Source organism: Arachis stenosperma, chromosome 3 (genome assembly GCF_014773155.1).
Source record: "Arachis stenosperma cultivar V10309 chromosome 3, arast.V10309.gnm1.PFL2, whole genome shotgun sequence".
NCBI lineage: Eukaryota > Viridiplantae > Streptophyta > Magnoliopsida > Fabales > Fabaceae > Arachis > Arachis stenosperma.
The window spans coordinates 58,993,112-59,007,767 of NC_080379.1; the positions used below are offsets into that span (position 1 = coordinate 58,993,112).

Here is a 14,656-nt window from a genome sequence, read left to right on the forward strand (position 1 = left end):
TAAAATAAATAAATAAATAAATAACTTAAAGATATATTTGTCTTTTTTAAAAAAATTTGGTCTTTTTTTTTAAATATTACAAAATTAATATTTTTAATAATTTTAATATTAGAAGTCTTTTTGAATAATTAAATCTCTTTAATCATTCTTTAGAGTTATTTTTTTATAATATTATAATGTGTAGAGTTGGAGACCGCTAACTTATTCGTACAAAAGAAAAAACTAATTAAAAACCTCCATTCTAAAAAAAGACCATCAATTAAAAAACTCCACAAAATAAAGGCATTGGGCATGGCATAAAAATATCATCAATTAAAAAACTCCACCAAAAAAATAACTTAAAGATATATTTATCTTTTTTTAAAAAATTTGGTCTTTCTTTTTAAATATTACAAAAATTAATATTTTTTAATAATTTTAATATTAAAAATCTTTTTGAATAATTAAATCTCTTTAATCATTTTTTAGAGTTTTTTTTATATTATTATAATGTGTAGAGTTGAAGACCGTTTAACCATGGTTCTGAAAACCGGACCAGACCGGCCGGTTCAACCGGAAAAATCGGAAATCGGTCAGTTAATCGGTCCGGGTAAGCTCAAAAACCGGCCAGTAAAAAACCGGTAAAAAACTGGTCGAACCGGCCGGTTAACCGGTAAACCGATCAAACTGACCGGTTTTTTAACGGTTTTTTATTAAATTAATATATTTAAAATTATTTTTAGATTTTTTAATAATTTTATTTAATATTTAATTAAACCGGTTGAACCTCGATTAAATCCCCGGTCGAACTATTAAACCATTGAACCAGTAACCTCACCGGTTCATTGACCGGTCCGGTTCTCGCAACCTTGCGTTTAACTCATTCGTACACAAAATACTAATTAAAAAACTCCATCCTAAAAAAATCCATCAATTAAAAAACTCCACAAAATAAAGGCCTGATACTGGTGATTATTGGGCATGGCATAAAAATATCATCAATTAAAAAACTCCACGAAATAGGAATGGTATAGTAAAATGCGGTGAGCGTGGATCGAACACGCGACCTTCAGATCTTCAGTCTGACGCTCTCCCAACTGAGCTATCCCCGCAAGTTGTTTAAAGAAGTAAATATTTAATTTTTTATAGTATAACTAATTGAGCGATGTCCTCTATAAGTTGTAGTAGCTCCGAGTCCAGAAGCTGACTTGTTTCGTCTTTACCTCTCCAACAAAACTCAGCACGCAACCTAACAATGGGAGGAAGCTCCAGTTTCAAGGATGAATTTACCTTCGGTGTGTGTAATTCTTGGTTGTTTCGTTAGCTAATTTAATTTTCACTTTTATTTATGTGCAATTATTATTATTTTCGGGTATTGATTTGTGTGAATCTGTGGTTCCATTCCGTGTTGGGCAGTGCAAAGGCTTGAAGAATCGCGAGATATTATAGCCAAATACCCCGATCGAGTTCCCGTAAGGCCCCTTCTACTCACGCTCTTCTTTGAATTAAAATTACAACAAAAGAAACATATTTTTAGTCTCCCACTTTATTTATGTTGGTTTTTTTTTAATTCATCCTTTATGCCAAAACCTAATCTTTCTATCATTTACTTTGTTTCATGATGGATCTTTATATAGATCCGGTGTACATGCTTTCTGAATTATAATCAGTGTTGAGCTCTGTTTATTATAGAAATAGAGCTATAGTGCTGGAAAAAAAGGGGAAAAAAAGGGGAAAAGGATATATAGAAAATAAAGTTTTATGTTTAATTGTTACAAGTGAAATATAAAATAATCAATGAATGGTTGTAAAGATTCCTGGAGCATGAAACATGCATCAAATATGGTGCTAGAGCACCCAATAATTTATCGAAGAAAGACTATGTTATGCCTAATTAAGAGAATTCTACATGCTGTTCTTATTCAGGTGATTGTGGAGAGATATGCGAAATGCGACCTGCCTCAGTTGGAGAAGAAAAAGTAAGATCAACTCGCAACGACCAACCTTTGTTGTTTTCTTAAAATTTTCCATGTTACTTGGAGCACATTTGATGCATGTTCTAACGACACGAATAATAACTGATTTTAACTTGGAATGCCGTATACTTAGTGAAAAAATAAAAACTTGAATGCTGCATATATAGAAAATCTGTAGTGACATAGTGACATATTTGTAAAATACTTTCTTGTATAATAACGGGCTTTCATCACATATAATTGCTTTTCAACAATAACAACCACCAAGCTTTGTCTCAAACTTCCAATAAATAAGATTCAAAAAGCAATAAAAAAGATGCAGTTTTTAAAACTACTTTTTGTCAAACAATCACTGTATGAAAGTTTAGAATTTAGGACTTGACCCAACATTGTGGTGACCTAGTGTAGTGGTCTAAGCTCGAGCCTTGGGAATATATAATAACCATATTGGGAGAGGCTGTCATAGTTCGTTGAGCCAAATTAGTTGGATGTTTCTGGCAATAGAATCTGGATACTGCTGGTAAAGACTAAAATTTAGGACCTGAATCAACCCAATTCTTTTCTGTTAAGTTAACTCTTGTTAGATATGTACTTTACTTCTTACATTTGGTTCTTTCATATAGTACTTTATCATACATGAGTAAGATTGAATTGTATGATTTCAGTCCATACTACAGGTAGAGTTGGTTTACATCTGCATTGCAATCGCCATTACCATTTGTTTAATCAAATAACTAGTCAGTGATCCATCTCTCTAATACTTTCTCTCATCTTGTTTTCTGTTAGATACCTTGTTCCCCGCGACCTGTCAGTCGGTCATTTCATTCATATTCTGAGTTCTAGGCTTCGTCTGCCCCCTGGAAAAGCTCTCTTTGTGTTTGTCAAGAATACATTACCTCAAACTGGTAAGCTTGTACTGATGTACACTATAATTAGCTATGCTATTTTTATTTTCTTTTCTTTCTTCTGCCATTTCGTTATTGTGCTTAAATTCTCACTGTTTTATTATTATTGTGCAGCTACTCTTGTGGACTCTGTTTATCAATCATTCAGGGACGAGGATGGGTTTCTTTACATGTATTATAGCACGGAGAAAACCTTTGGTTAAGTAGATAAATGTAGAAAACCACTGAACTCTGTAAACTACTGTATATAGAATGCCTATGGGAACAACATCATACATATTTGCTGTATGCTGATATCTTGTAATTGTATGTTATTAAGTTTATCAATGTAATGAAGTTCTAGTTTCATATATGATGATACTATCTACACCCCTCTAATGTTGCAATGCTGATGGAAAAACAGATTATTAAGAATAGGTAGCCCTTTTCAAAAGATTTTTATTTTTCAGTGAAGTGAAAAGTAGAGTGCGTTATTTACTAGCCGTGTTAAGTATGGTGGGCATTCACATAAAGATTAAAACTGTATATAAAATACAGAAAAAGAAAATCACTCATTGTTTAGAAACTCAACCATGGAAAGGTTCCATTCTCAGATAGCACAGATCCCAGCTATTGTCCTCGATGTCATCAAGCTCTGGAAACACTTCGCCACTGCTGCTTTGAATGTTCGGTCTCAGCGGCAACTTGGGCCAAGTTGGGAACTCATTTCATTTCGATTGTCAACTCCAAAGTTCCACCATGGGTGTGGGTTAAAGAAATTTTGGAAAAACTCAATCCCTGCAAATAGCAAAACACAAATTATTAGTTTTGCTTTCACCTTATGGAAACTATGGCTTGCGTAGAACCTCTTCATTTTCGAAGGTAAACGGCTCTCTCCTGAGGAAATTCTGGCTCAGGCGGGCTCTCTGGCAAGTCATGAGCATTAAAGACCCATCTTCTCCTTCACTTTAAGCTTTACTCGTTTTTTCTTTTCGATTGTAATTACTGTTTGGGAAAATTGAGGATCATTATTGTTTATTTCCTATCAATTTGAGAAAAACCTTAAACGGTCTCTGACAACTACTTCGAAAGACAATAAATCTAACCCGACCCCTAAGCTTTATTTTAATGGGACTGATTAATCCAATGTTTTTTTTTGTTTTTTTTCACATAAACTAATCAGTCTCATAAAAATAAAGTTCAGGAGTCGAGTTGGGTATTTTCTTTTTTTTTTTGAGAGCCTCGTAATCTTTTCGAAATAATTGTCAGGAATCAAATTGGATATTCACTCATCAATAAAATAAAGCCTACCGTTGTTTAAAAAAAAAAAACAGAGAAAAGAAAGGAAAATGAGGATTCACATGATTTCTTCTCTCTTACTTTGTATTTTATATACACTTGAAATATGTATGGGAGTAAGTACCATCAAGTATTAGTTGGTTTATAAGGATGTATTTTCCGTTCCCTCAAAAGAAAATGATAATTTGGCCACTTGAAATAAGTATAAAGTATGGGAGTAAGTACCATTAAGTGTTAGTTTCAATGCATGGTTTGCTTGGTTGGAAGGTGTGGGCCTTTCTAGGCTTCCAAAAACCCGGGAGATCGCTTATTCGCAGGTTGGATGGTGGCAAACTCCATAAGAAGCCCTGTTTAGATATATCCATTGCCAGCTATAAGAACGTTTTCAGGATTCGAGTTTAACTTTCTTAGTATGAAATAGCAACAATCTGTCACGGTAAATTTTAGCATATTAGATTTAACGGTGTTTATATAATTTTTTGGAGTGTTTGAGAATATTTTAGATAATTTTTGAAACGTTCTAAAATATTTTAGAAGGTCCCAAAATATCTTAGAAGGTTCTAGAAGATTCTGAAAAGTCATAGAATAATTTAAAAGAGTGTGAATGTATATAGAAATATGAATAATAGTATGAAATAATCATAAAATATTTAGAAAAATGTGATATGATAGATATTTGTAGTAAATGTTCTAGATGATCAATCTAGACTGTTGATCAGATTTAATCCTAACTATCCATTGAGGAGATGGATGGCTATAAATAGGGGTGAGAGTTAGAGTTTGGGTGTGTGAATCATTTGTAATAAACACTTGAATAATAAAGTGTTCTTTCCACCAAACCTTCCTTTCTCTTGTGTTCTTAGCTTTCTTGCTAAATACTAAGGATTTGGCTGACTTGGTCTTAACTCAAGAGGTTGAATAAGTCCAAGTGTCGATACGGTAACATTGGAGTGTGTCCAAGGCCGATGACAATTTGGCATTAGAGCAAGGTTCGAGAGGGAGCACAAGTGGTTTGTGGGTATGACTTCTAGTGTAACCATGGAGTATGTTGAGTCTCAAAGGGAAAGGGATGTTATTCCTTCTCAATAGGGAGGCAAGAAGGCCCGTTCTTCAAGTGAGCCTAGAGGTAAGGACTCTAACTTCTTAGAAGAGAGAGTTTCTATATTGGAGAATATTCTATCCTCTATGGATGAGCACTTACAAAGGATAGAACATGACAAGGAGACCCTCGAGACTCACGTATTAGGAGAACTAGATGCTTTCAAAGAAAGCATGCTCCAAATCGAAAAGAATATTAAGAATTCCTTAAAAGCTATTTGAGGAAGTTCGAGTTTGGTTAGAGGAGGCAAAATCTCGACCAACCATTATAAGGAGACGACAAAGATTGATTTCTCAAAGGCAAAGGAGTTCAAGGGCGTAAGGGATGCTCGAGAGGTGAAGAACTTCCTATGGCAAATAGAGAGGTACTTTGAAGGCCAAGAGGTGGTTGAAGAAGCAATAAAGGTACGTACTGCAGCTCTCTACTTTTCTGATAATGCTACTTTATGGTGGAGGAAAAAATGCATAGATCTGAAGAAGGGTACTTGCAACATAGCCACATGAAAAGATTTCAAAAGGGAGTTAAAAAGACAATTCTTCCCTGAGAATGTGATTTATGAAACCAGGAAGAAGTTGAGGGAGTTGAAGCACAAGAGTACGATTAGCGACTACGTAAAAAAGTTCACTACTCTCACGCTTCAAATTCCCAACTTAGCATCAGAGGATGCATTATTCTTCTTTATTGATGGACTCCAACCTTAGACAAAGCAAGAACTACAAAGAAGAAATGTTAAGAATGTTGACGAGGCCATCGTGGTGGCTGAATCACTCACTGAGTGTCATCGGGGAGACTTTAAACCCAAGTCTTCCTCCAAACCTAATTTTCAAAGGAGGATGTTTCGTGTGCTAGGGACCACACCAAATGAAGGATTGTCCCAAGCTAGGGACTCTGGCATCTATCGCCGAGGAATGAGAGGTTCAATTGCAAGTAACTGAGTGTGTTGATCTGTCCAACTCATGAATGCTGTGAAGGACAAAGAGGCAAGCACTGCAGAAAAAAAAAAGATTGATATATGTAAAAGCCTTTATTAATAAAAAATCTGTCATGACTATGATCGACACAAGTGCTATACACAACTTCATCACGCCTGATGAAGCAAAGAGGTCTGGTTTAAAAATCACCGAAAAGAATAGATGGTTCAAGCCCGTGAATACCAAGGGTGAACCCCTTAAGGGAGTATCAAAAGGGATTGAGATGACTCTTGATTCTTGGAATGGCCTTGTGGATTTCTCAATAGCACCCATGGATGATATCAAAATAGTCATCGAGCTCAATTTATAAAAGAATACAAATATAATACCTATGTCATACTACGACATAGTATGTGTCATGGAGAAATGGTCTCCATGCATGGTCCCTACAGTCTCTAAAGTTGGAGGACTACTGATACTTTCTGTTATGCAACTCAAGAAAGGGTTTAAGAAGGGAGAGATTACATATTTGCCTCTATTACAAGAGGAGTCAACATCTAAAAGAGAAGACGTTCCTCCCGAAATCAAGGAAGTCCTTGAAAAAAATAAGGATGTGATGCCTCCCGAGTTGCCAAAACAACTACCACCTAGGAAGAAGGTGGACCACAAAATTGAATTGGAGTCAAGAATAAAGCCACCTGCCTCAATACCTTATAGGATGGCACCGCCAGAACTTGAGGAGTTGAAGAAGCAACTCAAGAATTTGCTAGATGTTGGATTTATCCATCCATTAAAGACACCTTATGGCATACCAGTCTTGTTCCAAAAGAAGCATGATGGTTTGTTGAGACTATGCATCGACTATCGAGCACTTAACAAGGTAACCATCAAGAACAAGTACTCTATTCCTCTGATATCTTATTTGTTTGATCAACTTGGTAGATCTAAGTAGTTCTCAAAGCTGAACTTGAGATTTGAATATCACCAAGTGAGGATTGCCGATGGTGATGAGGCTAAGACCACGTGTGTCACGAGGTATGGATCGTATGAGTAATTGGTGATGCCTTTTGACTTAACCAATGCTCTTGCGACCTTTTATACCTTGATGAATGAGATCTTTCGTCCTTATCTTGATCAATTTGTAGTGGTCTACTTGGATGACATTGTTGTCTATAGCAATACCTTGGAGGAACATGTAGAACACTTACGAACCATGTTCAAGATCTTACGAGAGAATAACCTATATGTAAAGAAGGAAAAATGTTCCTTTGCAAGGGGAAAAGTCCACTTCTTGGGATACATCATTAAAGATGGAAGTCTCTGCATGGATCAAGAAAAGGTGAAGGCTATCAAAGAGTGGGAGCTGCTAAACAAGGTGTTTGAATTGATGTCATTCCTTGGATTGGCTAATTACTATTGGAGGTTCATCAAGGGATAATTCGCCAAGGCTGCATCATTAACTGATTTTCTCAAGAAGAATCACTCTTGGGAATGGTCAAAGGAGTGTTAAAAGGCATTTGATGAGTTGAAGGCTGCTATCACAGAAGGATTAGTACTAGCACTACCCGACTATTCAAAGGTGTTTGAAGTTCATACTGATGCTTCTGACTACACCATTGGAGGGATTCTGATGCAAGAAGGACATCCTATTACCTTTGAGAGTCGCAAGTTGAATGATATAGAGAGGCAATACACTGTCCAAGAGAAGGAGATGATCGTGGTGGCGCATTGTCTGAGAACTTGGCGTCACTACTTGCTTGGTTCACACTTCATTGTCAAGACAGACAATGTGGTTACAAGCTACTTCCAAATTCATAAGAAGTTAAGCCCCAAACAAGCTAGGTGGCAAGATTTCTTAGTTGAGTTTGATTTCAAATTTGAATATAAGCCTGACAAGACTAATGTGGTAGCAGATACATTGAGCTGCAAGGCTGAGTTGGCAGCCATTTCCATGGTTGAAGAAGATATTTTGTATACCATCAAGTAAGGGTTATATAATGATCCATTAGCCAAGAAATTGGTGAAATTGGCTAAAGAAGGTAAGACTAAACGATTTTGTCTAGAAGACAACCTTCTCTACACCAAAGGGAGAAAACTATACGTCTCTAAGTGAAAAAATCTAAGGAAAAAGCTAGTAAAGGAATGCCACGATACCAAATGGGCTGGTCATCAGGGCCAACGAAGGACCTTGGCACTTATTGAATCTTCCTATTATTAGCCTCAAATGAGGGATGAAGTAAAGAGTTATGTGAAGACTTGTCTTGTGTGTCAACAAGATAAGATTGAAAATAAGACACCAAGTGGATTGTTGGAACCTCTGTTGCCTCCAGAGCGACCGTGAAAAAATGTATCTTTAGATTTCATCTTTGCCTTACCAAAGTCCGAGGGGTTAGTGGATCGATTTTCGAAGTATGCTACCTTTATACCTGCCTCTACTGACTGCACTGCAAAAGATGCAGCACGACTATTCTTCAAGAATGTGGTAAAGTATTGGGGATCGCCTAAGAGTATCATTAGTGATCGAGATCCGCTCCTCATAGGACGACTATGGAAAGAGCTGTTCAAACTCCTTGGGTTGAAGCTTCATTTCTCAACAAGCTTCCATCCTCAAACCGATGGGCAGACTGAGGGAGTGAATGCTTTACTCGGGTATTACTTGAGGCATTTTGTAAGCGCTAATCAGAAGGATCGGACAAAACTCCTAGACATTGCTCAGTTTTCATACAATCTGTAAAGGAGCGAGTCCACAGGAAAGAGTCCATTCGAGATTGTAACCGGACAACAGCCGCTTACACCACACTCTCTTTCTTCCTTTCACCCAGGGAAGTGCCCTGGAGCTTATCATATGATTAAGTCATAGGAAGAACAAGCAGATGTCCCTCGTTCTTACTTTGATAAAGCTGCAAAGAAGATGAAAAAATAGGCAGATAAGAAGAGGAGGCATGCAAGCAATCAAATGGAAGACAAGATAATGATTAAACTTCTTCCACAACAATTCAAAGTCTTTTGCAAGGTTAATAAGGGCTTAATCTATAAATATGAAGGGTCATTTAAGATCATTGGACGTGTTGGAAAGGTTGCTTACAAAGTACAAGATCCTTTTAAGATCTACCCGGACTCCCATGTGAGTATGTTTAAACCATATCATTAAGATCAAGATGAACTGAGTAGAGGTGACTTGAGTCTGCCTGTACTAATTAGATCCTTTGATAAAGAAATTGAAGAGATCTTAGCTAATCACGTCGTGCGACAAAGAGGAGTACCACCAAGTATTCAATACTTGATTAAGTGGAAAGGACTCCCGATAACTGAAGCCAGCTGGGAAGCTCGTGAAGATGTGGCAATTCCAAGAACACCTAGAGCGTTATCATGACCAAATTGCGACGAGGACATCTGTGCATTAGGTGGGGGAGAATGTCACGGTAAATTTTAGAAGGTTAGATTTAACGGTGTTTGTATAATTTTCTGGAGTGTTTGAGAATGTTCTAAATGGTTTGGAAACATTCTAGAATGTCCTAGAAAGTTGTAGAATACCCTAAAAGGTTTTAGAAGACTCTGGAAAGTCATAGAGTAATCTAGAAGAGTGTTGATGTATATAGAAGTATGAATAGTAGTATGAAATAATCTAGAAACATTTAGAGAAATGTGGTAGGATAAATATTTATAGTGAATATTCTAGATGATCAATCTAGACTACTGATTAGATTTAATTCTAACCATCCATTGAAGAGGTGGATGGCTATAAATAGGGGATGAGAGTTAGACTTTGGGTGTGTGAGTCATTTGTAACAAACACTTGAGTAATAAAGTATTTTTTCCACCAAAACTTTCTTTCTCTTGTGTTCTTAACTTTCTTGCTAAATACTGAGGGTTAGACTGACTTAGTCTTAACTCAAGAGTTTGAGTAAGTTCGAGTGTCGACATAGTAGCGTTGAAATGTGTTTAAAATCGTGACAAATCGCATACTTGTAGTGCAAACCTACACAATATAATATTTTAAAACATAATAAACGATAATTTTTATATGTAAAATTTAAAACATTAATGAATTTATCTATAAATAAATAAAATTTTATATTAAAGAAAAATAAATAAATTATTTTTATTTATGAAAATTCAGAATACTGATCTATCAGCTCATGAATGAAATTAATACTTATTATACAGAGATAATCTTTCATAAGTACATAATTAATTTTGTCTATTTATTAATAAATTTGTCAATATTATGAATTTGTATATGTAAAAATGTAACAATGACCAATATTGTGAAAAGTTAGAGAGATAAAGATATTATTAAATAATGGAAGAGGTACTTAAACTTATGCAATGTGATTCCCTTTTACAAGGAAAGGAAATAGTGTGACAGTGTGACTGCTTGACACGGACACACGGTTGCCATCAGGTCGGTCCTTAACACGAAGCATTCAAATAATGAAAAACACACGTACAATTTCCAACCGGCCTTGTAGTAGCCAATAGTTAGGTTTTGATCTTCGCAAATAATTTGTTTAAGACTAATATTATATTATATTTACATACTTAATTTAGCGTTTGTTTTATTAAATTTAAAATTGAAAGTGAAAAACATACAGAAGAAGTGAAAATGTAAAAGATCTATCACTTAATTTAAAAATAATATTATCAACTTAAAAATCACAAAATCTACTTCCCACAAATTAAAAGTTAGAGTGTTCATTTGCAGAAACAACAGATAGTTAAACCAAACACATAAGAAAGAGATTGCCGGTATAAACAGTTTAGGAGCCAGAATTGTTCAAAGGTAAAGAAAACTTCAACTTTATACTATTTATGATTATTATTATTATTATTGCAGGATACAGCTACAAACATACACGTTTTTGCTGCATGAAAGTAAAACCTAATCTAACCATAAATTTGATTTAGCCTATAAATATACATTCAATTCACAGTAGCAGAGCACAGCATATACATACAAACTAAAAATCACTCTCTTCATTCCTTCTTCCTTTCATTACAACTAATACACAATCAAACACTAAAATACTCAGTAATAATGGTTAATGCTGAACGCATGCATGTAATAATGCTTTCTAAGAAGCTGTTGGTTCTATTAGTGGTTCTCTCAGTTTCATCGTCATTGACTTCAGCATCTTTGACTGTGGGTTTCTATGAAAGAACATGTCCACATGCTGAGGCAATTGTGAGAAGCGCTGTGAACAAAGCCATTTCCTTTAACGAAGGAATTGCTCCTGCCTTGATTAGAATGCACTTTCATGATTGCTTTGTCAGGGTAAGTTCATTTCTCATATACTCAACGGTCAACGCTACTTATCATTAATTAAACTAATACATTATTAATATGCTTAAATAATTCTTCTTTGTTCTTAATTTTGAATTTTGATTTGATTCTATAATATTTCCTTTCTGTTTAAATCCAAACGTTTGAGAGACATTTGAATTTGTTAATTTTTAAACGAAAATATTTGGTAACTTACAAAAATGAGTAAAAAACGATTAAAAATTATTTTATTTAATATTTATTAATTATTATTAAAATTAATAAATATTAAATAAAATAATTTTAATATTTTTTTATTTTCCTAACATTACCAATTCCTAAAACGCTGTGTTAACATAATATGTTCATATTTCATAAAATATTAATTAGCTTTAATTGCGAAAACGTAATTATAATATAATTAACAAATGTAATAATTCGTACCATGCTTGTGATATTAATTCTGTTATATATGTAGATTTTTGTTGAAGGGTTTAAAATAAATTATTATAATATTTCTTTTAGAAATTTAATTAATGTAAGAATAAAATCCAAACAAAATTAAGGATAAAAGTTAAATTAAATATTTTAAAATTTGTTATAAGGTCACCAAAATACAAAATTAAATAGAATAATATTTTATTAAAAATATTAACTGACCAATATTTTTTTTATTCTTGTCTTAAATTTAAATTAACAATAATCAATTCCTTATTTTTTTATACAAAAAATGTGGGATCACTAGTATTATGTTTTATTCCATTTTTAAAGAGCAATCTTATATAATCAACTAAATTTATTATTTTTTATCTTGGTTAAATACTCTATAGCTTAATTATTAAATTATAAATTGTAAATATTAAATTTTAATTTTAATAGTATAAAAATAAATTATTGATTGAAAATATTGACTAATAATATTGATAAAAAATGTTAGGTAATTAATTTTTTTTAGTCAATATTAATTAACTTTTTTAAAATTATTTTATTTATTTTAAAATTTAGATCATAAATCATAACCTTTTAGTTAATACTAAAATTTGATTCTCCATATTTTATTTTATAAAAAGTGTTATGTCCTTAACATTTCTCAATTTTTTAATTAACATGGAAATGAAGTTTAACAAATTCAATAATAAAAAACAACGCTCCATGATATCACTCCATGTGCTTGTTGATTCTGACATATATTTGTGCCATTATTGTTATGTTCAGGGTTGTGATGGTTCTGTATTACTAGAATCCACTCCTGGAAACCCAGCTGAGAGAGACCACCCAGCCAACAACCCAAGTCTACGTGGCTTCCACGTCATCGAAGAAGCTAAGGCCCAAATAGAGTCCCTGTGCCCTGAAACGGTGTCGTGCGCAGATATTCTTGCCTTCGCCGCACGCGACAGCGCTTACAAATCCGGCGGCATTAACTACGCCGTACCGGCAGGCCGCAGAGATGGGCGAGTCTCCATCAGCCAAGAAGTAACAGAAAACTTGCCTGCACCAACCTTCAACGCCGACCAACTCATAACCAACTTCGCAAGAAAAGGCTTGTCCGCTGATGAACTCGTTACTCTCTCTGGAGCGCATTCCATTGGTGTATCTCATTGTTCTTCATTCTCGAACCGCTTATATACACCCTTGCCTCAAGACCCTCCTATGGACTCCCAGTTCTCCTCATTGTTGAAAACCAAGTGTCCTTCTAACGTTAATGGCGATGGTGGATTTGATCCGACGGTGGTGATTGACGCATTTACGCCAAAGCGGTTGGACAATAAGTACTATAAGGGATTGATGAAGCAGCGTGGGTTGTTGAGTTCGGATCAAGCGTTGTTGAGCAGTGAATCAACTAGCGAAATGGTGGTAAGCAATGCTAAACATGGTTTGCATTGGTCAGTGAAGTTTGCAAAGGCTATGGTGCGAATGGGGTCTATTGATGTGCTTACAGGCGAACAAGGCGAGATTAGGAGACACTGTAGCGTGGTTAACTAATTACACACAGTTGGCACCGTTTCTTTTAAGCTGAAAACTCACCTACACGTGAAGATGGTAATTAACAATATTAAATAATTTCATATATATTTTTTTAATTTTATTCACCAAGAAAATGTTCATGATTATATTGACGTAATTTTGCATTCATATTATATATATATATATATATATATATATATATATATATGTTACAGGAAGTATATAAAAAAAAGTGATTAATTTTGTTCGATCTTTAATTCAAGGGTAATAAAGTTGGAACTGACAAATTCAATATATATAAGTAATTGATATCACGCATGAAGTAATAGTGCTATATAGTTATAAATTAATTAATAAAAATATAAAATAATACTACAAGATTAATAAATATTATTATTTTTTATTAATATTATTTAGTTAGTAATAATTTGTATTTATATTTACAAATGTTTTACAAATAAAATTAAATATATAATTTACATATATATTTATTAAAATTTTTTATATATAATAATATAATTTACATTCATATATTTTTAAAATTTATACATATAAATTAATAAAATTTATTTATTAAAGATAATTTAATATTTATGCTAACTAAAATTATTAAAAATTATTGGCCTTCAAAAATTTTAATTAGTTATTGTTGATCGAAAAATATTTTCGATACAAATAAGATGAATCGAAATAAGTTATATGGCCTTTTCGAGAAGATACAGGGTCGAAATAAAGTTGAAAGTAATCAACTCTAATTTAAGTTTCGATTGTTCTACCGATTGAAAGAGCCAAATCGAGTAAGAGTCTCGATTCGAGGAATTAGGAAGATCTTTCGAAAAGCTGTTCGAGTGTTGATGGAAGCGGAAAAGTTTGTGGCTTTTATCATACGAGAAAAATGTTGGAAATATCTACAATTACGCAACGGAAACAGTTACCAAGAGCGATTGAATTTTAAAATTCATAATTTCTTATTTAATTGTAATAATTGTAATTTAATTAACCGTTATGTAGCGTAGTCTATAAATACTATGAAGTGTTAGAAAACATGGGTTGGAACTTTCACTCAGAAAAACACTCTAAGCATTCTCACATCTCAGCGATTCCTTGAGTTTACAATCGAGTTAAACTTTCTGTAGGCTTCCTTCCACTTTCTTTTTCAATTCATTTTCTTTTCTGTAAAATTTAATATTTCAATTAAGTTTATTCTTCCAGTGTTTTTTATTTCCTTTGTCTATTTAATCTTTCTGCACTTTATTCTGTTTGATTAGTCTTTCAATTTA

General features: G+C 33.7%; 2 protein-coding genes and 1 non-coding gene across 3 annotated transcripts; 2 read left to right on the forward strand and 1 right to left on the reverse strand.

Annotated features, from left to right (window-relative positions):
- Positions 1 to 1,018: 1,018 nt before the first annotated feature.
- TRNAF-GAA (transfer RNA phenylalanine (anticodon GAA)) lies at positions 1,019 to 1,091 on the reverse strand. The gene has a single exon. It is a non-coding gene; the product is annotated as a tRNA-Phe (tRNA).
- A 97-nt stretch (positions 1,092 to 1,188) lies between these two features.
- LOC130967454 (autophagy-related protein 8i-like) lies at positions 1,189 to 3,212 on the forward strand. The gene is made up of 5 exons (XM_057892311.1): positions 1,189 to 1,274; positions 1,396 to 1,451; positions 1,906 to 1,958; positions 2,742 to 2,860; positions 2,975 to 3,212. The coding sequence occupies exons 1-5, from the start codon at positions 1,235 to 1,237 to the stop codon at positions 3,061 to 3,063; spliced, it is 357 nt and encodes a 118-aa protein (XP_057748294.1). The 5' UTR covers positions 1,189 to 1,234; the 3' UTR covers positions 3,064 to 3,212.
- Positions 3,213 to 11,176: 7,964 nt separating this feature from the next.
- On the forward strand, positions 11,177 to 13,490 carry LOC130970592 (peroxidase 5-like). Its single transcript, XM_057896720.1, has 2 exons — positions 11,177 to 11,423; positions 12,627 to 13,490. The coding sequence occupies exons 1-2, from the start codon at positions 11,187 to 11,189 to the stop codon at positions 13,392 to 13,394; spliced, it is 1,005 nt and encodes a 334-aa protein (XP_057752703.1). The 5' UTR covers positions 11,177 to 11,186; the 3' UTR covers positions 13,395 to 13,490.
- Positions 13,491 to 14,656: the final 1,166 nt, after the last annotated feature.

What these genes read in the sequence shown, in the direction of transcription:
- LOC130967454 (XM_057892311.1), top strand. Translation starts at nt 1,235, where the DNA reads ATGGGAGGAAGCTCCAGTTTCAAGGATGAATTTACCTTCG. An exon ending in CAAGGATGAATTTACCTTCG is followed by an intron (nt 1,275 to 1,395) that starts GTGTGTGTAATT and finishes CGTGTTGGGCAG; the next exon opens with TGCAAAGGCTTGAAGAATCG. An exon ending in GAATACATTACCTCAAACTG is followed by an intron (nt 2,861 to 2,974) that starts GTAAGCTTGTAC and finishes ATTATTGTGCAG; the next exon opens with CTACTCTTGTGGACTCTGTT.
- LOC130970592 (XM_057896720.1), top strand. Translation starts at nt 11,187, where the DNA reads ATGGTTAATGCTGAACGCATGCATGTAATAATGCTTTCTAAGAAGCTG. An exon ending in TTCATGATTGCTTTGTCAGG is followed by an intron (nt 11,424 to 12,626) that starts GTAAGTTCATTT and finishes TGTTATGTTCAG; the next exon opens with GGTTGTGATGGTTCTGTATT.